Source organism: Lepisma saccharinum, chromosome 10, assembly GCF_977018435.1.
Source record: "Lepisma saccharinum chromosome 10, izLepSacc3.1, whole genome shotgun sequence".
Taxonomy (NCBI): Eukaryota; Metazoa; Arthropoda; class Insecta; order Zygentoma; family Lepismatidae; genus Lepisma; species Lepisma saccharinum.
Window position 1 is genome coordinate 41,927,349 of NC_139238.1, and position 27,915 is coordinate 41,955,263.

General features: G+C 37.3%; 2 protein-coding genes across 4 annotated transcripts in view; one reads left to right on the forward strand and one right to left on the reverse strand.

Moving 5' to 3' along the window:
- The window catches only part of LOC145993883 (synaptic vesicle glycoprotein 2C-like), a 177,974-nt gene extending 170,459 nt beyond the window's left edge, over positions 1 to 7,515 (forward strand). Inside the window, exons 9-11 of one of the 2 annotated variants that reach the window (XM_083129758.1) lie at positions 5,129 to 5,288; positions 6,004 to 6,131; positions 6,798 to 7,515. In XM_083129758.1, coding sequence (XP_082985884.1) covers positions 5,129 to 5,288; positions 6,004 to 6,131; positions 6,798 to 6,853 — 344 coding nt within the window. In that variant the 3' untranslated portion in view covers positions 6,854 to 7,515. The remainder of the gene's footprint in view (positions 1 to 5,128; positions 5,289 to 6,003; positions 6,132 to 6,797) is intronic. The other variant, XM_083129759.1, reaches the window with a different exon arrangement.
- Positions 4,566 to 27,915, reverse strand: part of SiaT (beta-galactoside-a-2,6-sialyltransferase) — a 55,758-nt gene continuing 32,408 nt past the window's right edge. The window contains exon 5 of one of the 2 annotated variants that reach the window (XM_083129761.1): positions 4,566 to 4,684. In XM_083129761.1, coding sequence (XP_082985887.1) covers positions 4,677 to 4,684 — 8 coding nt within the window. In that variant the 3' untranslated portion in view covers positions 4,566 to 4,676. Of the gene's footprint in view, positions 4,685 to 23,864; positions 27,302 to 27,915 lie in introns of those variants that run through there. The other variant, XM_083129760.1, reaches the window with a different exon arrangement.

Consider the following 27,915-nt stretch of genomic DNA (forward strand, 5'->3'; position numbering starts at 1 on the left):
CCACTTCTCTCAATCATGACAATGAGGATGAATGGTTTATTTAAATATTCTATTATCTATAGTCGCTTTCTGCCAATTTCGGCTAATTGTGAAAACTAGGAAGAATGATGAGCAGAGTGGGGAATGGAGGAGCAGGAGAATCTCATCCTCCTAACTTGGCATCTTTCCTAGTTTTTGTTTTGAGTACATTTTATGCATAGATAAGCTGATCGAGACTGGATCCTAACCACTATGTGCCTCCGTTGGGTATCGAACCTGGGGCCCTTTTGTAGTCGAAGGGCTCCATGTACTTTTCATTCAAAATGCTGACTTCATATGAGTCTATAAAAAATTAAATATTTATTCTCAAGAAAAATATGTTGATGTGAACATAAATATTTAATCCTACCAAATTTTATTTGTGTATAGTTGTAATAATTAATTTGCGTAACACCCTAATTGCAATATTCATATATCAAATTTGAATTGATATGGCACTTGCATAGGTATGGTATTCTCAAAAACTATAGTAAAAATAAGTAACTGAAGTAACACTGCTATCAAAATTATGGAATGACTGGAATCATGATAATTAATAACAGAATCTATTTACCAGTAGTAGGGGATTTTTTTAATACCCATATGGTTGTTTTCATTTTTTTATGCAGAAGTAGCGCAAAAAGTAGCGAAGTAGCGAGTAGCGAACAGGAGTAGCGTAGCGAAGCTACTTTTTGGTAAATGTAGCTGTAGCCGTAGCGAAGCTACATTTTGGAAGAGTAGCTGTAGCTGTAGTGAAGCTACTTTTAAAATGTAGCGTTCTGATCACTGCTGATTATTTTGTTCTCGTTCGGTGGGCGCTCTTATCGCATTGCATGGTTGCCAGGAGTAGGTAAGTAACACTTTTTTCACCATAATTTTCATTTTCTTTTTTCCCGTTCCCAGTATTTCCATGTCATAGACCATCACTAAACACACCTTTTGTTGCCTCAAACATCAACAGTGTTGCCACTGTACCTCATATTTTTTTTTAAAACACCCATTTGGACCGGTACGCCTTTACGAGGCATTTCAGGATTGGCTATACGCGAAAACGATTGGTTTTCTTCTCTGAACTATAGATGGCGAAATAGTCCACCTACCAAAGGTGGAAATTGACGTCCAAATTTCCGTACGAATGTTTGACATGCAATTTTCCATGCTTTCTGGAAAAATAAATTTACACTTCACTTACATTTGGCAACACTGCATGAACAACACTGCACCCCGTTTGTTGTTTCTATGTTTAAAAATATCTACTTGGACAGGGCTAACATTTGGTGTATGACTTATGTATGTAAAGGTTTCGTTTACAAAGTAACGACACTCTTAATTCCTAGTTGCGCCGCTCGTGGGACACCCTGTATTATGTGTCTGCTTTCGCTGTGTGCAATCTTCCCCCTTCATCATGAAATAAACACCTGTGTTGAATGCCACACATTTTGGCAACACAGGTAGGAGTACATGGGAAAGAGCTGATTGCATCACTTCTGTCCTGTTTGCTTGCTTGGCTTTAAAAATTCTATGATAGCACCACAGTATTTGTCTCTTCTTGGTAGAGCAGTAGTATTCATAATCTAGTTAATTTTGCCTCATTCGCATTCTATTGAACTACAGGGTGTACACAAATGAAGTAACCAACTTCAGAGTATAATAAAAATACAACAGCAATGTATAGAAAATTGTCTGTCGTGGAAAAATATTTGATGACTGAGTTTCTTAGCAGACAGGCAACATTGTGCTAGTTCAAAACTCTGGTGAGTGGCAGCGTTAGTTGTATTGTTAACAGAAATGGTGTGTTCACAGTAAAAAGGAGCGTGTGTGTTGTGGTTTGCAGAGACAAAATCTCTAACTAGAGTGCAGAAAAATTACAGAAGATTGTAAAGGGTGTCACAACAAGAATGCCGAATTTAATAACCTGAAAAAAAAATATTTTATTTTCATGAAATGACTGTTGCCAGTTAAGTATGACAAACAATATCTGCCATATGTGCCCACGACTTGCTCTGTATGTAGTCATTCTATTGATAAATTTACTGATGACTCTTACACAGACTTGCACCTCAATTATGCTCATGACATGTGAATTTCCTCCTTGAGTTCTGGTAAGATTCGTTCAGGGATTGTTTTCATAAACCTGCGATTTCACATACCCCCAAAGGAAGTCATATGACCTCACTTGCCAGTTCTGATTGCCATGGTGAGAAAGGACTTGGACCGGAAATTTATCATGCAGCAAGGCAACCATCTCGTGGAAGGTGTGGCAGGTAGCGCCATCCTGCTGGAACCACAAGTGTTCAATATCCATATCATCAAATAAGGCACAACCATTTCGTAACTATGTTGTGGTAACGTTCTCCAGTCACAGGGCAATGGGGCAATTCAAATCTCACATTCTTGTTGGGACACCCTTTTCTGCTGACAAGAAGTAGCATGGGTTAAGATATTTAAAGAGACATGATTAAGGTGTCTCATTGAAGCCTTATGCCTTTGTGTTTGTGTCCTAATTTTAATACAGGCAAGACTATGTATTAAGAATTATAAAATTGGCATAGAGGAAAAGCTGTCACCAGCTTAATTGAACCATACCATGAAGACAAATAGAGTTGTGGAGGCAGGATCCTACACTTTTTCAGGCATATTGAATGTGGCATGGTTACCCTCTTGTCCCCCAAGAATGATTAGAGGCTGAGTGAGCCTGAGAGCTGCTCTATGCAGACATTTTTGGAAAATTTCCATCTGAGATTACCCATCCCCGGAATCGTGTCCGTCTCTCCTGTATGGAGTCCAGATGCACTACGGAATGGGCATCAGTGGTTGCTTAACATGTGTATATAAAAAATAAAATAAAAGTCCATGGCACAGCAGCCTTTTTAATGCCAAAGCCTGGAAATTGTTTTCCATTTGGTGACACATGATCAGCGCATTGACTTCCATTGCTGCTGTTTTATGGCTTTTGAGACCAAAGTCTATTACTGTTGCTTTTAAGTAGCTCCCCAGTTGTGCCAGGTGAACATGGACATTTTTAGAGTTCCCCCAGGGATTGAACCTGGGACCTCTCGCACCAAAGACAAGAGCACTTAACATTCTGCTACATGGGAACTAATATACACTATATACTATATATTACTATACTATTCAGATATAAAAATTCTCTGGATATTTGGATTACCTCAATTATTCAGATACTTGGATATTCGGATTACCCATTGCATTAAAAGCAGATATCGGATAATTTGAAATCTGGATATCAGTTATCCAGATTTTGTGGCATTGCCTATTATATACCTTGTGTATTTACCAATATGCTATAATAATGAAAATGTTCCTGATACACATACTGATGGCGACACATTTACAGATTCCCCAGATACTGTTTGAAAATTAAAATAATGAAAAGTTGTTCAAAGTATTGATTAATATTAGTGCATAAGTATTGAATTCCAATTATAAGCATCAATTTATCAGAATTATGCTTCAAAATATTAATCAGAATATTAAAATACTTCCTACATAATCACAAAGTATGAGGGGGTATCAAAAAGTTTGTGCAATCACCTGGAAGGAAACAACTTTGGACAAGTACGAAATCATGGTGGTATTAGTCCTGCTCCACATAGTCGCCAAGCTTGGTGACACATTTCTGCCAGTGGTCTTTCACCTTGCGTAAGCCGTTTTTATAGAACACTTCATTCATTTTCGGCCTGAATCCACTGTTCCACCTCAGAAATGACATCATCCCTCGTGTCAAAGTGGCGTCCTTTGTGTGGACGCTTCATTTCCGGAAAGAGGAAGAAGTCACTCGGTGCCAGATATGGGGAATATGGAGGGTGGGGCAAAATTTCGTATCCTAATTGAACTGTTTTCGAAATGGATGCATGGGCAGAATGGGCTGGTGCGTTGTCAGCCAATAGCAGCACTCCTTTTGTGAGCTTTCCTCGCCTTTTCACCTTCAATATTTGATGTAACCGAGCTAGGAGATCACAATAATAGTCACTTGTGATTGTGTGAGCCTGTGGCAGGTAGTCTGTCAGGATGACTCCCTCACAGTCCCAGGAAACGGACACCATCACCTTAGCGGGTGACTTTTGCACTCTTACCTTTTTGGGGGGCGGTGAGGAGCTGTGTTTCCACTGCTTACTCATCTCCTTGGTTTCTGGGTCATAAAGGTAGATCCATTGTAACCAGTCTGCTGAAAAAATCCTCTTCATCCAGCTCACAGCGGCCTAACATCTCTAGTGCTGCTTCCTCTCTAGTCCTCTTCTGAAAAGGGGAGAGCAATCGTGGCACCCACCATGCCAACACTTTATGAAGGTGCAGCTGGTGATGGATGATATTCCAGATGGATTCATAACTAACACCGATTACAGACATCACACTTTCAATGGTGATCCTCCTGTCTTCCATTATCGTCTTCTCCACTTTCTCCATGAATGTGGCATCATTTGTGAAGGATGGACTCCCTGTCCTAGGGGCATCGGAAATTACCATGTGACCGGTTTGAAACTGCCGTTTCCACTTGAAAACCATCTCATAGGATGGGCTTTCCTCCCCGTACACTGCTTTCATCTCATCGTGAATTTGCTTAGCTGCTTTCCCCTGGAGATGCAGGAATTTGATGACGCTCCGTGCCTCAATTTTGTCATTCATGACCCCTTCCTTTATTCATCTGTTAAAAAAAGGATAGCAATAAACATCCAAAACAGACAAAAATTTGTGTGCTTAACCTAGAAGGACCAGTGTACAATACACATATCCGGGGGGGTTCTAGTTTGTTTCCTTCCAGGAGATTGCACGAACTTTTTGATACCCCCTCGTACAGTTTTTTCATGCAATATTGATTAAATGTAAGTGGAAGCTTTGAATTTTGCATAATTTCCAGGATAGACTCTGTGAAGGAGTCATGTGGCAATTTTTCAGACCCAGCGAAAGACCATAGTGCCAGAAAAGTATTGGCTGGTATCGACAAATAAAGTTCAACTGATTCTGTTCCCACTGGTATCTGTAAATAAAGTCCAAATGATTCTGATGCCACTGGTATGCTGATACATCAGCATCACAAAATGAAATAAGTGGATATCACAGCATAATCTAATTGTAACTCTTCTATTAGTTTTCAGCCTACTGCTCTCAGGTGCTAGTGTCATAGCCCTATATTTTGTGAAAGATCCCAACATGAATCTAGTCTTTGCCTGCGTTTTTACTGCATTCATGGCTATGGGGTTCACTGCATCTGGATGCTTGGAAGTTGAACTATACTCAACGAATCTTAGGTAAGTGGAAATGCATATTGAAACTTATCGAAATTTACAATTTACACCGGAAACTTGTTTATACATTATTCTGGGGACTGTGAGTAAACATCTTAAATGCGGGAAAATATAAAATTTGGGAACAAAAAAGTTAAGTCACCTTGGTGGACAGTTCAGTAGTCTACTCACATTATCACCATCAGAGGTTATGGGTTTTAAGTCTTGGCATGGGTACAGATGTCTATTCCTGAGTGCCCTTTTAGCCTATCTGCGCATAAAGTGGACTTACAATCAAAACTCAAAAAACTATTGCTTTTTTGCAGGCTGAACGGGCAAGTGTTCAGCACCTGAAGTGGAAAATGATAGTTGGGTATTTTTGATAGAGCCTTAGGGTTAGTTGGGTTTAAATGGTTTAACATGGTAACAGTGAGACAGCTGGGGGAATGCTTTGTGAAGATTTTGCTAGCTGGTGATATACCATCCCCCCTCACTTCGAGCACTAGCAGTGTTGCTTGTCACTTTGTTTTGAAATCCCCATTTCCGTCACTTGAGTCTGAAACCTCCACAAGACATTACCTATTTTCAGATAAATGTATACTCATATCATTAAAAGACTCTTAAAGTGACTTAATGAACTAAAATACTATTATCTTTTAATCCATTGCTTCAATCTCGAATGTTAATTTCTACTAGGAGCATGACTTTTTTCTATTAATTCTTGCTTTTTTCTGTGTAGAGCAACAGCACTTTCATTGGCACAGTTATCAGGAATGGCTGCTTCTTTTCTTGGGAATATAATGTTTGGCAGTTTAGTTGATGTGGATTGCTTTATTCCCATATTTGTCATTGCAGGGATTCTCATAGGTAAGTACATATTTATTACTTTTACAAGTTTCATGAAGTTTTTTAAGTTCAATTAATATGTTTATATGCTTGCAAGATGAAATGCAGACATGATGTTTGTCTAAAAGGGATGTCCAGAAAGCAAGCGCACACACGTTGTTATTATTTTTTTAAACAAGGTAACAGTTCCCAATGTTTAATGATTTTTCACAAGTTTTATAGGCATGTTAGGAAGTGCTTTAGATTGATTGATTGATTTGGTGTTTTAAGTCCGATTTATGCCCAGTAAGGCTAATCGGGACTGGACATACAGTTTAAAGTGGGATCCAAACCACTATGCGACTCCACTGGGAATCAAACCCGGGACCCCTTAATTACAAGGTGACGATGCTAAACAAAACCCAATTCTAAAATTTTGCAGTAAGTATTGAGGAAATCTTTTTACTAGTAAGATTGTGGGTAATTTTACCAATAAATCAATTCATTGGCATACCTATATTGTTTGATACAGACAAAGTACCAATTATACCTTCTCAAATTTAACAAAAGGTAAATTTTATGCTTTGCATACAGAGATGTCCAGAAATTCCATAGATAGGGGAAAAAGTGGATACTATTGAACTAGAGTAATATTATGACACACTCCAAATGGTGTTGCTATACTGAATCCATTGTATTTACCAACAGGTGCAGGTCTTTTGTGCCTCTTTCTACCAGACACAAAGAGCATGTCTTTGACTTGAAGTGAAAACTGCACATTCTGTTAAGATGCTTTGCAAAGGAGGAAGTTTGCCATTGGAATCAACAATATTCTCATCTTATGAAGTAGGACAGCAGTCAGTGCAACTAGACTGGATTTTAACGTGTTGTTTTTATCTCAAGTGCTTTCAATTTTTGCTAGTTTTCTGAACAAAAGCAGACCAAACTAACCCAGTGGAGATGTAATCTCAGTATTGAAGACATTAGTGCTACTGTGAGTGTCCAGACTTGATTTTAAATTGGGTGCAATGCATACACGCAGGAAATGAACAGTGATACTCAATTGGTTTAAGAATTGTATATCCTCCTTGAACCAAAACTTAAAATATTTTGTTAACGTTCAATTCACTAAGATGCAAAACAGCCTTTAGACCAATTTGGGCTGTTATTACATTATTTGAAACATATGCCCAATCATTTTAAAATCTTACTTAAAAAAAAATGCTCAAACAAGTGAAAAGCAGAATTATTTACATAATTTAATTTTTATTGTGGTACATGATGTAACATCAGTTGTGAACATTTCAAGTTTCTGAGTGGCTCAAAAAGTTAGAAAATGTATAAGTAACAGTTATATTGTAAATACAAGTGAATAATATATTTATTGTAATGAAAATAAATGCATGTCAAATGTTATGGTGTAAAATTCGAAGTCCAATATCAGAGTTTATTAATTAGCCAATCAAAAGATACTAGTGATCAATCTTCATAATTGAAAGAAAGTGCAAATACAAAAGGAAGTAATTCCACTTTATATTAATACTCCGAGGGAAGAGGGGACAATTTCTGCAGGTCTGTGTTAATACTAAAATTCAAATTTGTAAGAAAATTCAACATTTTCATTAATATGTATAATTTATTTTTTCTTGAACACTTAAAAACAACAGAAAACACTCTGTACAAAACATCAACACAACAATAAACTTTAACAACATAGTTTTGTAATTACAAACACCACGAAGCACTTGTCCACCTTAAAATAACGTTAATTGAACTCTTTACCTTGTATTATAAAATAACAAATTTGGCATCAATATCAAATACAGTACATGTTCAAGCAATAATTGTTAATGAAATTAAGACACACAACTTTAATATATATATATATATAATATATATATATATATATATATATATATATATATATATATATAATATATATTAAATATTTGGAAGCTATGACTTCAGCACTTGCAACTTCATATATGACTAGAGAATCTTCAATAAAAATTTTAAAAAAATGTAAAAAAATTAAAAACTTGAGTTGTCTTGGATTTGTAATGGAATGAGGAATTCCCCCTTCTGGTTGCAAGTATGTGCCCTATTATCATTTGAGAAGGAAACACACAACCTTCCGAACAAGTGGCTATATTATCAATTGGAACCTTGATTTTTACGTTTTTTCAGGGCACCAAAATTAAAAACAGCATGAAAATGTAAAATCTGGAAAAATTTTGTTAACATTATGCTGTATTGAGATGATGAGGATTGAATATATAATACAGGAAAACTTAAAATTGAGGTTCTACTGTATATAAGTACAAGTTTGATGCATCACACTTTTTCTTTTTTTGATCTGTGATGCACTGCAATAAAAAGTTAAAATGGACTGAAATTAAACATTAAATACTGCATTGCTTACATTGAAACATTTATGATGTTTTATACCCTTAATAAGTGTTAAGATAATTTTACTGATCTATCTAAAAAAATAGCCTATAATTTAGTACAAAATTCTGTTATATTTTTATGAATATAAACATATAATTTGTATGGCATAGTTTTGCAAAGCAAATGCCTAAACATGCAGGTTCATTTTAAAAGCACAACTCTCACAGTCACCTACTTACATACATTCATTGAGGAGGTTAATAAGCCATGATTCTCAAGGAACATTTGAAATTTCATATTGGGTTGATATAATATCAATTATCAGCATTGGTAAATTTTCTATTTGTTCTTCATCACTATTGGCCAAAATTACAAGTAAATCTACCAATAAACTGATGACATAATTAGTCCCATTTTAGTAACTGAAATTTCTTCGAAAATCCAGGAATCAGTAATAGGTGCACATATCGGTACAAAATGCTATTGGCTCAGAATTAGTAATTATACTCACTACACCATAATCCTAATTTCCTACATTATACAATCAATGTTCATAGTCCCAATAAAGCAATATGTAAAAATATATATATATTCCCAGATTTTAGATTTTGCAATACTTTTAGTTTTTCCACCTTGGTCCTCCTGGAAAACTTAACATTGAGGTTCCACTATGCTGCTTTCTTAAAATGCCATACAAAATGGACAAAAAAAGCAATATTTCAGATTCTGAAATGTACATGGTACCTCCATAATGTAAGATTAAAAGCAGCATGTAAATGTTACTTCCAATATTTCCTGAAGAACAAGTTAACTGCCAATGCGAGACAAGAACTAAATACTAATGGGTACAAATAGTGACTGACAGATTGCAACAAATGCAAAAAATAACAAGATCACATTGCTTTACAAATTATCACAACACACGCTTATGCATATTCCGTTCTCTGAAAAAAAAAGCATATTTAGGTAACAGACTCTAAGTACATTTTACATTTTCAATGTTTTCAGTATTCAGGTTTTTATTTTTATCATGGAATGTTAACTGAAATGCTTCCAATAATTTCATTATTATCTCGTCAATATTCTGATTAGTCATGTTATATATAATGTTAGACATTGGCAAAACATTATTTCTTTTACTAAGCCAATTAATTTTCATATTTACAAATTTTATTTTTTCTCCCTTGCAATTAGTAAGGGACATAAATATACAAGTCCACACTTATTTCTGGACAACTAGTCTCCCAAAAATAACAACACTCATACAAATACACTAAACAAAGTTCAGGAAAAACTTCTATTGCATGCTTGCTAACAGATATTCCTAATAACAATGAAATGTACCTTCAGTCTTTCATTTAATAATTATTATACCTTGCTTTCAATTCAACCTACAAAAAAATTAACTACCCTATGTATATTATATAAAATCTTACATTAGGAAATTCAATGCCAGTCAATTAGTTACCTATTAATATTTTAACATAAAATATTTCAACAATATTTTACTATTTATATATAATTATTAATGTACGTATTTAATAGCAATTATTTACCTCAACTCTTAATGCATCTATTCTAAAAACAGGAATGTAGAACTTTATGCTAACATTTAAGTCAAAATATATGTATATACATATATCAAGTTTGTGTCAAATGTATGTGCGTCACAGCTTGGCACAAAAAAGGTTATAGTAATTGGAAACTTACAGCAAGTGAAACCAAAATTTCTTATTGGCATTTGAAGGTATGGATACAACAGGGGTGAAAATAGTACCAAATAATTAATCAAGATCACTGCTCCGTAATTAGGATACATTCTGAGTTTATTACAAATATTAGTCACAATTAGCCTTTGATTGTGTGTAATGTGCACCTTGAATGAAAAATGAATACATTAGGGATGTACCAATATGAAGTTTTTCTGATATCGATAAATTTATGTATTGGTGTGTATTTTGGGCAATCTGAACCCAAACTAAACTTGGCACATGAGCTGTTTAAGGAACAAGTGGTACTTCATTGGTTGAAGCATTGATGTATGAAGTTCCACTTCCACTGGTACCTGGATTTCTAGAACAGAGACCCACTAATTTCATAAGGGACAGTCAGCGGAAAACAGGCCACCTCGTATAGCTCAACATGTAGAAGCCACGGCTCCACAAAACCCCTGCCACTTGAAGAGGGTTCCGTTGTTGCCCCGTAGATGGCATTTGGATTGCAGGCTTGTGTGAAGCAGAGAGAGTCGAGCAGTGGCGGCTCGTGGTGATCCAAAGTGGAGGGGCGATAGCTCACAAATTTGCTCTATTGATTTGCTTTATTTTACTTCGCCTCTTGTGCCACATTTGGCTAATTTGCGAAGATGGGGATGAGTGATATGATGAAATTGATGAATGGACACTCACAAAATCCATGCCCAGGCCGGGATTCGAACACGGGATCCCTGGCGTCGTAGCGCGATGTGCTAACCACCCCGCCACGGGGGGCGTATTTACAAACCCTATAGTACTGCAGAACCTCCAGCGACATTTGGCTACTGATTGGCTGCCATTCCGGAAGTTGATGCAGCGTTCCTTCAAGTTAACGCTAGATGGCAGGGTTCAAATTAACAGTGTAGATTTCAGATATCCATCCCAACAAGATAAGAAACCCATTTACACTAAGGTTCCTTTTTTAGCAACATTATTTAAATTAATGTTTTAGAAGACAGAAATCAGAACTCTTCTTGAAGTGAATGATTTTTCTATTTAAAGTCACATCAGTGCAAACATTGTAACTACCAATGACTACTGAGAAAATTATGTATATCCAACGTATAGCATTTTAAACATTTATTTTATTATATAAACGTAATTTCTTAACATAATTTCGACAATCTGTTTACAAACTTTATAATCCCAAGTCTTATTTTTCTATACTTTTGCTGTAAATGAAGAAGCAAGGAACAATGGACACGGAACATAAACACTTCCGGTGCACACAGCCAATAAGAACGTGTTATATACCTCTGGTTCTGGTTTGTAAATACGCCCACGGGGGCCGGCAAAAATTTGCTCTACTAGTAATGCGAGTTTAAATGATGAATTTCGTATAATAGCCAACGTGATAAGAAATTGATACGTTCATGTTTACCGAATATCATGTTTTACACGTTTTAAATTAATAATTATTTAACAGTAATGCGAAGAAGATGGAAGAAGAAAGATAATTCTAAGAGATTTAGTCGTTTAACAGAAGAAGGGATATTAATTTTTACACAACTTGATAAGCACAATGACGAATATTTACGTGAATTGATCGTGAAAATTTCTAGTAAAAAGTTACACAGAAAATGTCTCCTGTCCAACATGACTAATTGATATGTGAAATAGGGCACCAAAATAAATATCTCACTGGAAAGGTGATATCTGCTTTACCAGAAGCTCTAAAGTAAAAACTTCAAACTTACCAGAAATCTTCAGACATGCTTGTAACTGAAATTCATCCTTCTGTCCTTCAACGTGAAATTTGCAAGTGAACTCACGACCTCCCTTCTTTGACACTTGTTCTAGATTCAAATTCGGACTAGATTTTTTGTTTATTTTTTCATCCAGACTTCTGACTTCTGGTAGAAAAACTTCGCACCAACAATTTCTCCACACTGTTCATCGCGACAAATGCACAACTACCGAAAAAGCTTCACTTCACTTTTCCATGGAAAACGAAGACTCGTTTTATTGCTTCGGGGTTGCCAGACAATTTTGCCAAATTTTAAGAAATTTGTAGTTTACAGGTTCCTGTAGCGACTCTTGGTGAGTTTAAATGACGAGTTTTTAATTTATTTAACATCCGCCTTGAAAAGAAATTGGAGAACTTTGTCACATTATCAGGATTTTTTTCAAAGGTGCTAATCAAAACATGTATTTAAATCTACATGATGTACTCCACATCATTGTAATCCAAATGTACTTTTCACTAAATTCAGAAAAAATACAACGCATATAGCTACACGATAATTTTGCGTGTAACAAGAATCTATAGCCGACTTCCGTGGCTAGCATACCGGATTACAAAGCCAGGGCTCCTGGGTTCGAATCCCGGCATGGGTATGTGTGTTCTTTGTGAGTGCCCCTCCACCAATTTCATTATACCATCATCACTCATCCTCATCGTCGTGATTACCGAAAAGTAGCAAAAAGCGACGATAAATAACAAAAATCATGCAAGAGTCTGTACTTATTCAGTTAGCGACATTTTCTTTCCTCATTGGAAATTGCGTTATTCATTGCTCTACTCTTGTCATAAATGAATAAGATTATGGAATACAGAATATTTTTTTCAACGGTTGGTAATTTTCTTTCTTACGTTAACTTCATTGCTTCTGGCAACTCTTCATTGTTTACCGTTCTCCGAAGAGAGAGCCAGTTTTGCCTAGGAGGTGGGTTTCGGACGACAAACCCTCCGTCCTCCCAGCCAGGGATCCCGCGCGTGTTATTCCCTCAGTTTCCTCGCCATTTACCCCTCGCGACCGCGACTGAGAATGCTCTACGTCTCGTAAATTGGGAGGACGGCGCCCCGCCAGATTTCTCTCGAAGTTCCGTATTCCCCCGCACGGTGGCGTGCAAACTTTGCAATTGTCGCGGAAGAATGAATACAGAACCGACTAACCAACGATCTATAAGCAATGGAATATTTGCAATTCAGACAATGTAAAAGCTAACATGTAAATGTTAATGTAATGTTTGTTCACTTGCGGTTGCACATGGCAGTGCGGCGTCCGTATCGTCCTTATGAGCGGCCGCCCCTGGAGTCGAGCCATGCAGACGTTTGCCGTCTGGCATATCATGGAGGCCAGGAAGGAAGAGCAGCGAGTACGAATTTGAATATATCTTAAAATCCTAAAGAAAGCACCACACCAGTCATGCACTCCACTACACACCGTCGATCCTGTTGAATGATGTCATTCACACATTGGATGAAGTTGTCATTTGCGACAGTGACAGATGGTCCAGGTCATGGATCGTTCTGCAGTGACGTTCTTCCTTCACGAAAGACACCACTCCTTCAAAACGGAGATAAAAAATGTTCCCCATACACTGCCGTCATTCAACGGTGAATGCCTCACGTACTAGCACCTGCTGCCACCAGGAAACTTACGACTGCTCGCTGCTCTTCCCCACTGGCCTCTATGATATGCTGAATGGCAAGTCCCTGCACGTCTGCACTTCACATGGCTTACACTCGAACTGCTTCACACAAGTGTGTGAAGCGACTGCCATCTACCGGGTGACAATGGAGCCCCCTTCCAGTGACAGGAGTTTTGTGGAGCTGCGGCATCTACACGTTGATATATATGAGGTGGCCTGTTTTCCACTGACTCTTATATTTTTAACTCTTCATGGTGCTGTATCAGCAATGAAGTATGCTGTTGTCCTACCAACAATAGGACATGTGTTACAGATCCAACGTGCATGAACCAAATGTGAGAGATCTTACCGTTTGGTTTTGTAGTATACCTCTCAATAAGGACAACAAGGTGCTTACATGTGATTCTTGCCCAGGGTTCCTCCCTTAGGAGTATAAAACATTGAAATGGTTCAACAAATTAATCAAAAATGGAGAGAAAGGTTAAAATGGTAAGGTTGGGAATTAGCACCAGAATGAAGTCTGCCATGTTTGCGATCTCAGGTGGGAATATTTCCTGCAATGTCCCTGCATAAAGTAGCTCTGGAGTTCATCCAGCATCTAATCAATGGGTACATAGGGAAGTAAAGATGGCTTACGTACCCCTAAAACAAGTGGCATGCCCAAAGGATGGAGGAGAAAGTCAGAGAGGAAAAGATAGCAAACTGAGGGCTTATTACTAAAATAGTCTATGCAATCCCCCTCTCCTTTCGAAAGTCCTGAGCACGCCACTGACTACAACTATGGGGTATTAATCTACCAGTTTTGTTTCAAAATATGCAACACTTCGATATTGATATCAACTCAGCCCTAGTTCAAATGACTACAAAGGATACGTGAAAAACAAGTGATAGTTGAGAAACAGATGAATTAAATCTGTGGTATTAATATGGGAATATGCTGAACACATTAAAAGTTATAGATCCACAGGCCACAAAGAATAATGTATAGTACTTAGTGTTTTACATAATTTAGTTTTACAAACAATGCTGTTGTAGCAACTATTATTGGCACATTTTGGATCCGGAAATGCTGCCAGATCAAGGAAAAAAAAACACTAGTCACAAATTACTCTAACACTGAAGGAGATTCTAACAAGGTATCTAACATTTGGCAGTTATGATCATATTATTTCATGTAATAACTTAAGATAAATTCTGCATGTAGACATAAATTAGTTACGAAGTGATGTGGAATTAAGTTATACAATCGCTCCCACTCACTTTCACATTTCACTTCGTGAAGTATTCAACATTTCACTTGCAATTACAACCTGACAATTTGTGAAATATATATTTTTCACATATGTCAACATTTCCTTTTGACAGATTAAAATGCTATTGCTAATGATGTGTTTAAGAAGTGGGAACTATCTGGCTTGAATCCTCCCCTTCTTTCAAAATTTGCTTGAAATAAACAAAAATTTAATAATGGCTTTCCTTGTACTTATTTTGACAAGCACTATCCTTATGACTGCCATATTTTATTACTGGAATGAATATGGCTGGAGAAATAATTATTTGTAGCCCCTCCTTTTCCTGCCAACACCTACACACAAAGGGCCATCCCAATATGATCCTTTAAATGAACCCCTTAAGTAAGTCATTGTGGGTAACATGCAAATCAAGAGATTTCAACCTTCTTACTAGAAATTCACCAATTCACAACCTAATCTGTATCAAATTTCACAATTAGGCTCAACGTACCATGTAAAATAGAAATGTGTATGGATTATGACACTATTAACATGACAAAATAGTTCGAACTGAAAAATACTTCAGAATCACTTCTTCGACAATGGGAAATAGATATACAGGGTTGGTAAAATTCATACTAGGAAAAATTCATGTGCTACGGCAGCATTTTATGCACTTTGGCAGGAAATTGATGAGAGTCAGATTGAAGTGAGTGTGCCCTTAATAATCATGGTATTATGGTCAGCAGAATATCATACATTTGACGTAGAAACTTATTTTAAAAATTACAAGTTGGTTACTGTCCAAAGGATCTTTTGCCACCATATTAGGTTAAAATATCGTGGATGTCTTGTCACAATTTACCACATGATCGTAAGGTGGATGGAAGTCCTATAACAACACATTATGTGGTCACGAAAAGAAAAGTAATTGCATCCAAGGTGTTAAAAACAGCAGTACAATTGCAACAGGTTCGCACTTTGGTGATCGAAGGTTGGACATGTCTCGTCACTGTAAATGGCACATGTAGAGTAGTTGCAATCTAGTATATTTTGATGATTTTATTACAGGTTATTATTTTTCAATAAAGTCCTCCTTTCCTTACATCATAATGGCTCTTTGAAATCCTACAATCAATTTTATCTAACCCTGTATGTGATTACTTAGTGAAAAATGAGTAAGTTCACTGCCTGATGGGCTGCAATTTTCACTTTTCAATAAGGTATGATAAAATATATATGTTGGTATGTATATAGTTCACTTCAAGATTATCTTAACATTATCTAGTTGTAAATTTAATAGAAGAGGAAATATCTGTTAAACATGGAAGACACGAATAGGACACAAGTGAAGAAAAACACTTCACATTTTAATCATTCATCTCCAATACTAAACAATATCAACAAACAGAAGTAATTAAATTTGTTCCAATAAAGTTATTAAAGCATAATATACTCTTCCCATGTACATTACATACTATAAACTGTATAACACAACTTCATAGCTTACATCTAAGGTGCCACATTCTTAACATGTGTATTTATAGATTACCAAAAATATATGAATTACAATCTGTCATTTATATATCCTTACACCTTGTTAAAAAAAAAGTTAAATTTCCAGATGGATTTTCTTTTTAAAGAAAAACAACAAAATAAGCAAACTTATACAACTTTATATTACTTTTTTTTACAAAACCAAAACTTGTTGACCAATTTAACTACTGCTCTATTACTGCAAATCATCACTGACAATTCTCCATTAAATTAACTTTTATGCACTTTCATTCCACAATATTGTGCTATAGTTTATCACCTGTAGGAGCCTAAAAATAGTCATTTTAGTGTTCTCTACACTGTCCTGGGAATCTCTTAAGCAAGTGAACGAAAAAATGTCTGTTGCGCAAGTAGAACTTGAGAGGGCTTGACAAATGAATGCATGAGAGAGGAAGCAAGCGTATGGAGTAAAAAATGCAACTGCAGCTATCAGCCGTGTGCAGCAGCATGTACAACTTTGCTCCACCCACCTTCTATCTCCCCTTCTCTACTGTTATGCATGGCCTTGCTCCACAGAATCTCAAGACAATAGTGTAATGTGGATGCAATAGGTCAAAGTATGAGCTTTATGTATTGATAGTTCATAGGTTCATAAAGATTTATACTTTCACCATAAGAAGCTTTCAGTCTGAAATAAGTATCCAACAAACGGGTTTCACATCAAGTGACAAGCCACACGGGCCTGTTCAGTCTGTAAAACAGCTGGCTCTGCACATGCATGACCAACAGACCGAGATGGCACACTGCACGCAAAAAGGCACAGAAGCATCAAGCAACTTGTCTCTCTCCGGTACAAAATGTTGCATATAAAAGAAACTAGTGTGTTCTTTGTTCACTTTACAAAAACTAAAGGTTTTCCAAATTCATTTCTTAGAGAAAAAACTTGTTCCAAACCATGTTCCTTAGTTTGGGAATTTTCTGCTCGGGCCCAGAAAAAAATGTTTCCTTGGCATAGAAAATAAATAATTTGATATGAATGCAGTGGCCACGGTGGCTCAGTCGGTAACGCGTCTGACTACCATGCCAAAGGTTCCGGGTTCGATCCCCGGCCGGTTCAAATCCAGGAACTTTTCTAACGATGGAAGCGGCCCCGGCGCCCACCCAGCATCGAATAACATGGGTACCTGGGGGAAACCCTGGGGGGTAAAGGCGGTCAGGGGCATGATGCTGATCACATCATCCCCACTCACGACCGGATCAAGAAAGTGTGGGGCGTTACCCCCACACCCCCTATACGCCTTCATGGCGTGCTGCTATGCACAGGGGAGCACTTTACCTTTTATATGAATGCAGTTAGCAAATGCATGTGACACTTGTCACTTGGAAACGAACCTTCGGGAATAATTAAGCCTTTTGTACAAATTCCCATAACAAGCTGCACATATCCATTGTCTCATTTGGACTGGGCCAATAGCATGCATCTCAATCTGTTGGTTGTGCATGTGCAGTGAATGGTTTTTTTATAGACTGAAGGAGTCTGTCACTTGTCGCTGCAGAGTGAAGTCCTAACGTTACATGTTTGTGGTTTGTCGCTTCGATTTGAAAGCTCCCTAGGTTGTTATCAGAATTCTTTCCCCTAAAATCCACCATGGAATTTTCCACCAAATACTATTTTTCATAGTTACATGACAATTACAATTTTAATGCATAATCAAGTGGAATATGTAAATACAATAAAAACTTATTTATCAACAAATCTAGTTAGTCCAAAAGGATTTTTTTTTTTTCAGTGTATATTTTATTCAATAATGACTGATTACTTTAACAAGCAATGGGGTTGATATAATACTGTAGAAGCTATAATTTACAGTGGTTATGTATTATGATTCAATGTAACATATTGACTGTATTTATTTAATATACAGTTATGTTAAATACAATATATTCCAGATTATCCACAATTTAATTTATCTAAAAGAGATGCAGTCCCATCAAATTTGGATAAACTAGTATTTAGGTACATACAAACTGGAAAGTGTGTAAAGGATAACAGTGACTAGAAAATTAGCACAGACTAATAAATCTCAAATACATTAGAAACAAAAACACATAAAAATTCACAATAACAAAATATGAAAGTACAAGAAAAATGTAAAAATAATGATTATTAAATATAACTAAACACATACATATGTATTAAGAATTGTTTTCAATATGAAATACTGTTGATACTAAGTGACTGTGTTCAATACAATTTCAAAATAAATAATAAACAAAGGTGAGTAATGAATGCATAAAATGTAAATTAGTTATGTTGTAAACCTTGACTTAGGTCTTTTATTTTGACTAGAGTTTGAGTTTGACTAAGCGTAAGAATCTTATTTTTAATTCACTCCATTGAACATTTATTCATTGACTTGGGCTAGGTAATCATTATCTACTGAAAACAAATTAATCAGTTGACAGTAATCACTGGCCAACATATTGGTTTATCAATATTAATATTGGCTTGATATTTTCGTGCAAGCTCTCCATCTTTCTTCTATAATTCTGTGATAGTGCATCAATATGAAATTATTGCTTAAACCAATACAAATAACTATTACATGGATCTGGTATGAAATGGCAAATATTCCCCACACAACATAAACGAATAACCTTCACTTCCTTAAATAATGAAAGTGGCCATGAATGTTGTTTTGATTGGTTTGACATATAAAATACCGGGTGTCCCAGAAGTCTTTCCCTGATTACAAACTTTATTCATATCTATATGCAATGTAGAGATGTGAAAGTGGTGCCAAAATGTTGGAAAACTAACCAAGTTTATTTGTTGCAGGTTTCAGTAATGTGGCTGTAGTGTAGCAGTTTCAGTGCCAAGGAATCCGGAATTAATGCTCTTGACATCGGGTGGCATCTTTCCATACAATGTTTCTTGGACTTGACAGGATTTGGGAATGAAGATAAATTTCAATTTTTAAATACCAACTTATTGATGGCAGATATTCTAGACGAAAGAATTCTGTACATTTGAAAGTTCCTCTGCACTGATATTGGTGACTGGGTCTCATCATACCAGAGGACATGCTAAGCTTTTTCCTGACATGTGAACATTTCTGGTTTTCTGGGCACTGACACTGCTACACTAGAGCTACGTTACTCAAACATGAACAAAAAAACTTGGTTAGTTTTTCCAACATTTTGGCACCACTTTCACATCTCTACATTGCATATAGCGGATATGTATAAAGTTCGTAATCAGGGAAAGACTTCTGGGACACCCGGTATATACTGTGTACAGTACATAGAAATTTATGTAGCCAAAGAATAGTATGTGAAATGTGACTTTATAGTAATCATAACAAAAATGCAGAGAACTATGCACATAATTGCAGTGTATTTATGAAAATATTAATTGGAAAACAATTTTGAAAAATTTTAGTGATGAACTGTCATAACAATATGCCATTATTCACAGAACCCAGTATAGCATATTTTCTTAATGCAATTAGAAATCCAATTTCTGGCATTAGAAGAAAATAATGAAATATAAAAGTAGACATGGAAACATCAATGAATTAAAGATTTGGAAAAGTTTGTTTGTAAGTTCATTTTGTGTAGAGGCTAAGGTACAACTAAGAAATGTTCCCATTGGGAACTGAACCCTGAACATATTGAAGTCATAATCAGCAACTATTAGCAGAAGTGCTAATTATACTGGCAGAAACACCTTTAAAAAAAGTAGACAATATTGTGTTTGAGTTATGTTAGAGATGTTTTAAGGATACATTCCATATGTTGCACTCAAATATTGTGTGCTATACAGCATTCGTATGAATGCAATTATGTGTACAAATTCTCATGTTTCAAAGCTTTTAAAAGTAACAATAAAAATAGCATGATAGATAAATACAGCGGAACTTCAGTTATACATTTTTCAGAAATCTCTCACTAAAGAACAATAAAATGGAGAAATGTAGTATGTTTCAAAAGTTCCGCAACACTAATTTTGATGGCTTATATATCTTGGCTACTTTCCATGTTATAAGCGATCAACATTAGGGTTCTATGTCTTCTGAAGCACACTGTAACAGTTGGGCTGAAAAGTTCGTAGGCTGACTCATAGATGGCGTTACTAGAATTAAATCCATGTGATTTTTACTTAGTACTAACCTTCAAAAGATACGTGTATAAATTTCACAGCTGCCGGATAATTAGTTCGTGAGATATAGCATTGTGAGTGAAGCAGCTTTTGTTATTGTGAAAAAATGGATAAAAAAGAATTTCGTGTGTTAATAAAGCATTGCTTTTTGGCGAAAAAAAAAATACTGTTGAAGCCAAGGCTTGGCTTGATAAACATTATTCGGACTCTGCACCAGGAAAATCAACCGTTGAGAAGTTGTTTGCTAAATTTAAACGAGGCGAAATGAGCATCGAAGACGATGCAGTGGACGCCCCAAAGAGGCTGTTACCGACGAAAACATCAAAAAAGTCCACAAAATAATTTTAAATGATCGTAAACTGAAGTTGATCGACATAGCTGAGATTATTACATAGTGTTCTTGGAGCGTTTAAAGGATGAAATCACGAAAAAACGGCCCCATTTGAAGAAGAAAAAAGTGCTGTTTCATCAAGACAATGCACCGTGTCACAAATCAATGAAAACGATGGCAAAATTATATGAATTAGACTACGAATTGCTTCCCCATCCACCATATTCTCCAGATCTGGACCCCAGTGACTTTTTCCTGTTTGCAGACCTTAAAAGAATGCTCGCTGGAAAGAAATTTAGCACTGATGAAGAGGTAATCCCCGAAACTGAGGCCTATTTTGAGGCTAAAGAGAAATCGTACTATAAAAATGGCATCGAAAAATTGTATGACCGCTATAATCGTTGTATCGCCCTCAAAGGCAACTATATTGAATAATAAAATCGAATTTTGTCAAAAAAATATTTTTTACTATGTTAGCCTACGAACTTTTCAGCCCAACTGTTATATGGTAGAGTATATGGTAGATTTTCAGAATCGCGATAAATGCAAAATGTGACTAAATACTGTAAAAACAACTGTATTTGATGTTTAACTGAGGTTTTTAATTTTTCGATGAACTGAGAAATTAGTTCAAAATGAGAAATGTATGTGTCGGCGAAATTTGTAATGGAACATGGTAAAATACAGGAATGTATTGTGTTTTAAGTCCACTTTATGCACTGACAGGCTAATCAGGACTACAGTCTCCACATGACAATTTGAGCTCTGGAGAGAAAGTATTCAAATTGACAGCAGAGGCCATGACAACCCCATGATGAGTTCTCCACCCTTCAAAAGCAGTGTTTGCAACCACACTACCACATAGCCTGATATGCAAGTAGATTTCTTAACAAAGCTATGTACATGCAGTATTTTCTGTTAACTGACAGAAAAGTATATTTGCCTTACTTATACCAGTCAGTTAATTTATGACAAATACCTGAAGATAGATTTTTGGATGACATGCACGTGATTATGTACGAGACATTAACTTTTCCATCTGATGTCTTGGGCATATTAGGCAGAGCGGGATCTACAAATCTTGCCCCCCCCCCACAAAATATTACCAAAGGTCTCCTCTACCTACCTACCAACTTTTGAACACACACACATACACCCCCCACACACATACTGCCGGCCCCCATGGCAGAGTGGTTAGCACATTGTGCTATGATGCCAGGGGTCCTGGCCTGGGCATGGATGTTTGTGAGTGTCCATTCATCAACTTCATCATATCATCACTCATCCCTATCTTCGCAAATTAGCCAAAGTGGCACAAAAAGCAAAGTAAAATAAATCAAATCAAATCAAACAAGCAAACACACACATACTCATATATAATGAATGTGTGTGTGCATAATTATTTATCTCATGTTAACAAAGTCACATATGAGGGCCTAGAGGGTGATTCAAAACTCCCTCAACAGGCCCTATAAAAAGTAAAGGAGTTAAGCTGGTTACAATTCGTCACGATAGAAACATGTTAGGCTTAAGGTGAACCACATTGGTATGTTCCAAGCGGACATCTGCCATACTGAATTCAACTCAAAATTTTTAAATGGGAAGGGGTCAAGGGGGTGATGTGATATACATATGACAGTGCTTTCTCACACCTTGGAAATGATACATTTGTTACAATTATGCAGTCTTAACTTTTTCCTGATTAAAGATAGGTTGAAAAAACCTTCACCATTGCATTTCTCGTGAGATTTCTCACCTGATTTCATTCTAGTCTGACTGCCACATGGGAAACCCAGGGTGGGTGATCTAAGGTCGGAATTTTTCCGGCTTTGTCCCCACATAAAGTGGCTCTAGGGCCCACCCAGCTTCAAATCAAATGGTATCCGGAGGGGGGGGCAAAGGCAGCTGCAGCATGGTGCTGATCACATCATCTCGAAGATGGCCAACCGAAAATATGTGGGGCCTACCCCCACATACCATACATGTGCCTTCATGGCATGATGCTATATACACAGAGAACTTGAACTTTACCTGTATCTATTGTATTCGTTTCTGTAACCCCGAGTAACTACGTTTATTTTTTACATACGCACACACGAACCCTCTACTATGTCAATGGCTGAGGGCCCACTAAAGGCTCACTTGAGAGTATTACTACCACATAATATTGTTCTACTGAGATACTTTAAACTGCATAATGAAAACTTTCCCATCTTTCTTACTTGGTTTGGTTATGCATAGTTCAGGACACGGCCTCTCATGGTTCATCACCACCAACTTTTTGGTATACTTCTTGGCCTGAATGGTTTTGAAAGAAGATCCCTAACCAAGTCCTTACCTACTTAAGTAAGTGTTCCCCTGTGCATAGCACCACGCCATGAAGGCGTATAGGGGGTGTGGGGGTAACGCCCCACACTTTCTTGATCCGGTCGTGACTGGGGGTGATGTGATCAGCATCACGCCCCTGACCGCCTTTACCCCCCAGGGTTTCCCCCAGGTACCCATGTTATTCCACGCTGGGTGGGCGCCGGGGCCGCTTTCACCGTTAGAAAAGTTCCCGGATTTGAACCGGCCGGGGATCGAACCCGGGACCTTGAGCATGGTAGTCAGACACGTTACCGACTGACACTGCAAATTGATGGCTCGTCTTGCTTGACAACCATGGAGATCACTTTCAATAGATAACCATATTTTTTACACCAGATTGCAAAAACACCACATAAAGAATAGAAAAACACAACACGATGTCACAGTAAAGAAAACATGCATCCATAGCACCCACGGTTCTAAATGCACCCTCTTTCTCACCCTATTTGCAGTGCTACATATCCTCTATATTTCCGAGTAACAAACCACATAATGGATATGTACAAGTATTGGCTGGTGATTTCATTTCGTATAAATATCATACAACTGGTGACCATTGACTAACTTCATAAGCTAATTTGTTAATTACTGTAAAGTTCCACACACGAATAATAATACCGAGTTAGGTGGTTCTACGGATACACAGAAAATTCTGGAAGTTAGCAACACACAAATGCAGGCCTGTTAATCATGTGTTATAAAAGAGCACTCTCTCTACCCCAACCTTTTAATGTTAAATGTATAGGCTGTCCAAGAAAAGTTTGGACATATTTCAAAACATTAATCTCCTGATTCAAGTTGATTGTTTTTACGCGGGTTGCTTTCAACCCTCTTTAAACGTGAAAGGGGATGACAGTGAGCATGTATAAGTCACTCAAAAAGTGGGGGAGAAAGGAGAGTAATCCTCTTCCTTCAGAAGCAATCAGCATACCACGTGTTCGAGCATCGTGAGGAGTGTAGTTGGTTTATATTTGCAGACAATATGACTGGAAATAGGGGAATTGAAAAGTCTGCAGAAGTAAATATTTTATAGTAAATAAATTTCATTCTAAGTTGTATAAAGGCATAAAAAAAACATGAACTTAAGATATCAAAATTATTTTAAGAAACAAGACAAGCAGCACTTGCTCCCCCTTTCTTCACCGCATGCTTCTGCGAAAACCAAGATCACGCAAACATGTACTTAAAATGTTGTAGACCCAAAATTGAGAACGGATTCTTTTTCTTGCAACTTCTGTAGAATGTACACTAAGGTAGGTGCAGTATTGTCCACAATGTAACAATCTCTTACAAGCCTTCTAATATCCCTTTTTTTTATCAAAATTGTCAATCCTAGCTTTCCTTATACATCATCTCTTTTTCCCAGGAGTTGGAAACTTTCCCCCTTTTTTAATCCTTTGAACAGTGAACAAGGACACATCTGTTGTGACAGCAGTTCTCTTCTGGGCTTGTTTCAGGGATATTGTTGGAAACAAGGCTTGTGCTTCTTCCTGCATGAAAGCTAACACATTGTGAACACTTTAGGCCTGGCTTCGCAATGCTGAACCCCTTTTCTCCAAATTATGCACAGAAACACACCCACAACTAAATGCTGCATCTAAATTGAGTGAACAGATAATTGATTACAACTGTAAGTGGCAACATTGGAATTTTGTTGCACCAGCCTGCCTTTTCTTTAACAAAACCCATACGGCCCCTCCAATTTCCCCAGAGCTCAAGTCATCCTGTAGGGGCTATAGATGTACAGTTTAAAGTACCACTATGCGCCTCCACAGGGGATCGAATCCCTGGCTTGTTATTCTCTCATCAGCTTCATTAATGGAATGGGTAGGTACAAAGAGATAGGTAATGCCAGTCAACACTGTTTGACTGCAACTATAAACTGGGTGTCACAACATCCAGAAGGAGAAAATGAAGTCATGTGACATCCTGCATATTGCAGATAGTATGAGTCTGCACAATTTTTATGGGACAGTGTACATTCACTGACAAAGATCTCATCAAATCGGATTGTTTTAGATGTAATGAGGATTTTATAAATACATAATAACTAAAGCCTACCTCCATGGGAGAAAGTTAGCATAGTGCTTTTCATTTTTTTATTTCTTGTTTCACATTGCCTTTCTGTGTCTTCAGGCTAATTGAGATGATCATGATGAATAATGATTAACCGAAATCATTGAAGGAATACTCAAAAGGTCCCAGGTTTGATATCCAGTGGAGGCACATAGTGATTCTAATCCCACTTTACACTGTAGGTCCAATCCCAATTAGTCTTATCTGTACACAATGTGGACTTTAAACAAAAACTCACATGGCACAAGGAGCACCTAGGTTCAAATCCTGAGTAAGGCATGGATATACCAATATTTGTTCCATCACCTTCTTCATCCATTCAATAATTCATCATCATTATGGTTACCCTGGTCGCCTGTTTTGGCTAATCGTGAGGATGAATGATTTGACGAAATTGATGAATCACAAAGAATGCCTAAAGCAAGACTCAAACCTGGAACTTTCCATCCTGAGTCAACAACTGAACATGCTAAAACACAGAGGTGTCACAAAAGTGATGAAAAACAAATAAAAAATAACTTAAAAAGACCAGCTTTGTCATTTATATTATACACAGTTGCCAAAAGAAGAACATTAAATTCTAGAACGTCCTTGTAGATGACATGTTACCGATTCTGTGTTGTCATACTTTTTATTGTTAGTTTTGAAAATTCTGAACACACAAATTGTCAGCATGGAGTGTACAAACCATTTGTTCATCAGTGTATGATTTTATGTCTCATATATGTGCAAACAATTGGCACAATTAGTAAGAATTTATTTTTTAATGAGAATTGCTAAGCAAGTGTTTTTCATATGCTAATTGTATTATTTAACATATGCACAGTACAGTCAGTAAGTTCGTGGACTGGCCATATAGTGTCGCTGTGGTGCACTACAGCAGAGAGGTTGCACCATGGGATGGTGCCGTGTCAGTTCTTCTCACGTCCCAGTAAGAGGCAGTCGCGTGCATACAGTGTACGCAGAACTGCGATCTCTGTTGGGAAGGGTAGTTGAATGCAAGTGATGGCAATCGAGAATGTCACAGTTTGAGCAACGAGCAAATGTCAAGTTCCGCCAAAAATTAGGGAAATCTGCTAACGAAACATTTCAGATGATGAAGCAAGTGTACAATGATGATGGCTTGGGCTGCAGTGCTGTTGGCTTGGGCTGCAGTGCTGTGTTTAAGTGGCACCAATGCTTCGTGCAGGAAGAGAGACAGTTTGGAGGATGATGAGTGTACTGGTCGGCCACGAACGAGCTGAACTAAATGCAAGATCGAAGAAGTTGCAACGTTGGTGCATGCCATGTAATTTGTTTCTCTTTCCCCGCTTGAAAGGAAAGCTAAGTGGGTGCATATTTCATTCAGCCGAGGAGATAATCATTGCCACAAGAGAAGTCGTACAGGATCTTCCTGACAATATCTTTCAGCAGTGTTTCCAACAGTTACATCAATGTTGGCAGATGTGCATAGCGAGTATTTTGAGGGACGATGTGGATCTGTGTAAGTGTACGCCGTGTTGCGTGGCTACCTACATTCGAGGCACCAGTCCATAAACTTATTGACTGTGGTAGTAAGAGCAATTTATATGCACCATCATTAAGTACAGCAAGACTGTTAAGCCCTTATGCTACACTTATCAATTAAGCTCGTACCAATTTCTTATTCATTTCGAAAACAGCAAAATAGCTTTATGCATTCATTCAGGACAAAATGAGAAACTTAGCAGTCACAGCATACATTTCAATACAGAAAAGGGCTATGGCTTGTGATATCATATAACAAGTGCTTGTGCTGTCACAACCCTTCTAGCAGTCGATTTTATCAAATCCGGGAATGCGGACATAGCCTTCCCCGAAAACAGTCTCATCGCTCACTATATTTAATTGCAAGGATAAAAGCTTCTCAGCAGCCAGTGGATGCCATGTTCCGAAAGTGCAGCCAGCGTCATCCAAAACATCAAAGTAGTGGCAGCGTTTTGTCAGTCGCATGGAAGGTATGTATTCAAACAAGTCAACATAGTTGCAATGGGGAAGCATCAGGACCAGCCCTGAATAAAGAAGAAATGACAAGGTTGTTTCTCTGTTGGTCACAACCAGAAGGGAAAAGATAAACAGGGTGCAATCACAAAGTTCTGGAACTGGTTGGCTAATTGCAAAATAATATGAATATATACTCTGTCCCGGCAATCTCTCGAGCAAGGCTGCACATAGCAGCAGAGAAGGGGGCAATCGAGTGGGCAGAGCAAGGCAGTACATGTTGCTATGAAGGCTGATTACTGTAGTCACTTCCCCCTCTCCTAACATTCCATTCCCTCTCACATGTTCATTGGTGGAGCTGTCTCGCATCAATACTTAGGCAGAGATTTGTTTTCGTTCGCTTGCTCCAGAGATAGTCGGGACAAAGTCTACATTATTCATCGGATATGTTTGGAAAGATTCACATGTTAAATGCATTAAGGACGTTTTGTGTTTCAATAGATTCTTTCTGTGAACATTCTTGCATTGACGAAGGGTAGTTCTGTTCCAAATCATCTGTACTTGTAGACGTGCACGTACATGGCTGCTTCAAACTGTACTAGTTCGGAAAACACAATATAATTTGAACAGAAAGCTATAAAGGTAACCAAGAAAGTTCTGTTGGTTTCTGATGATGTCAAATGTC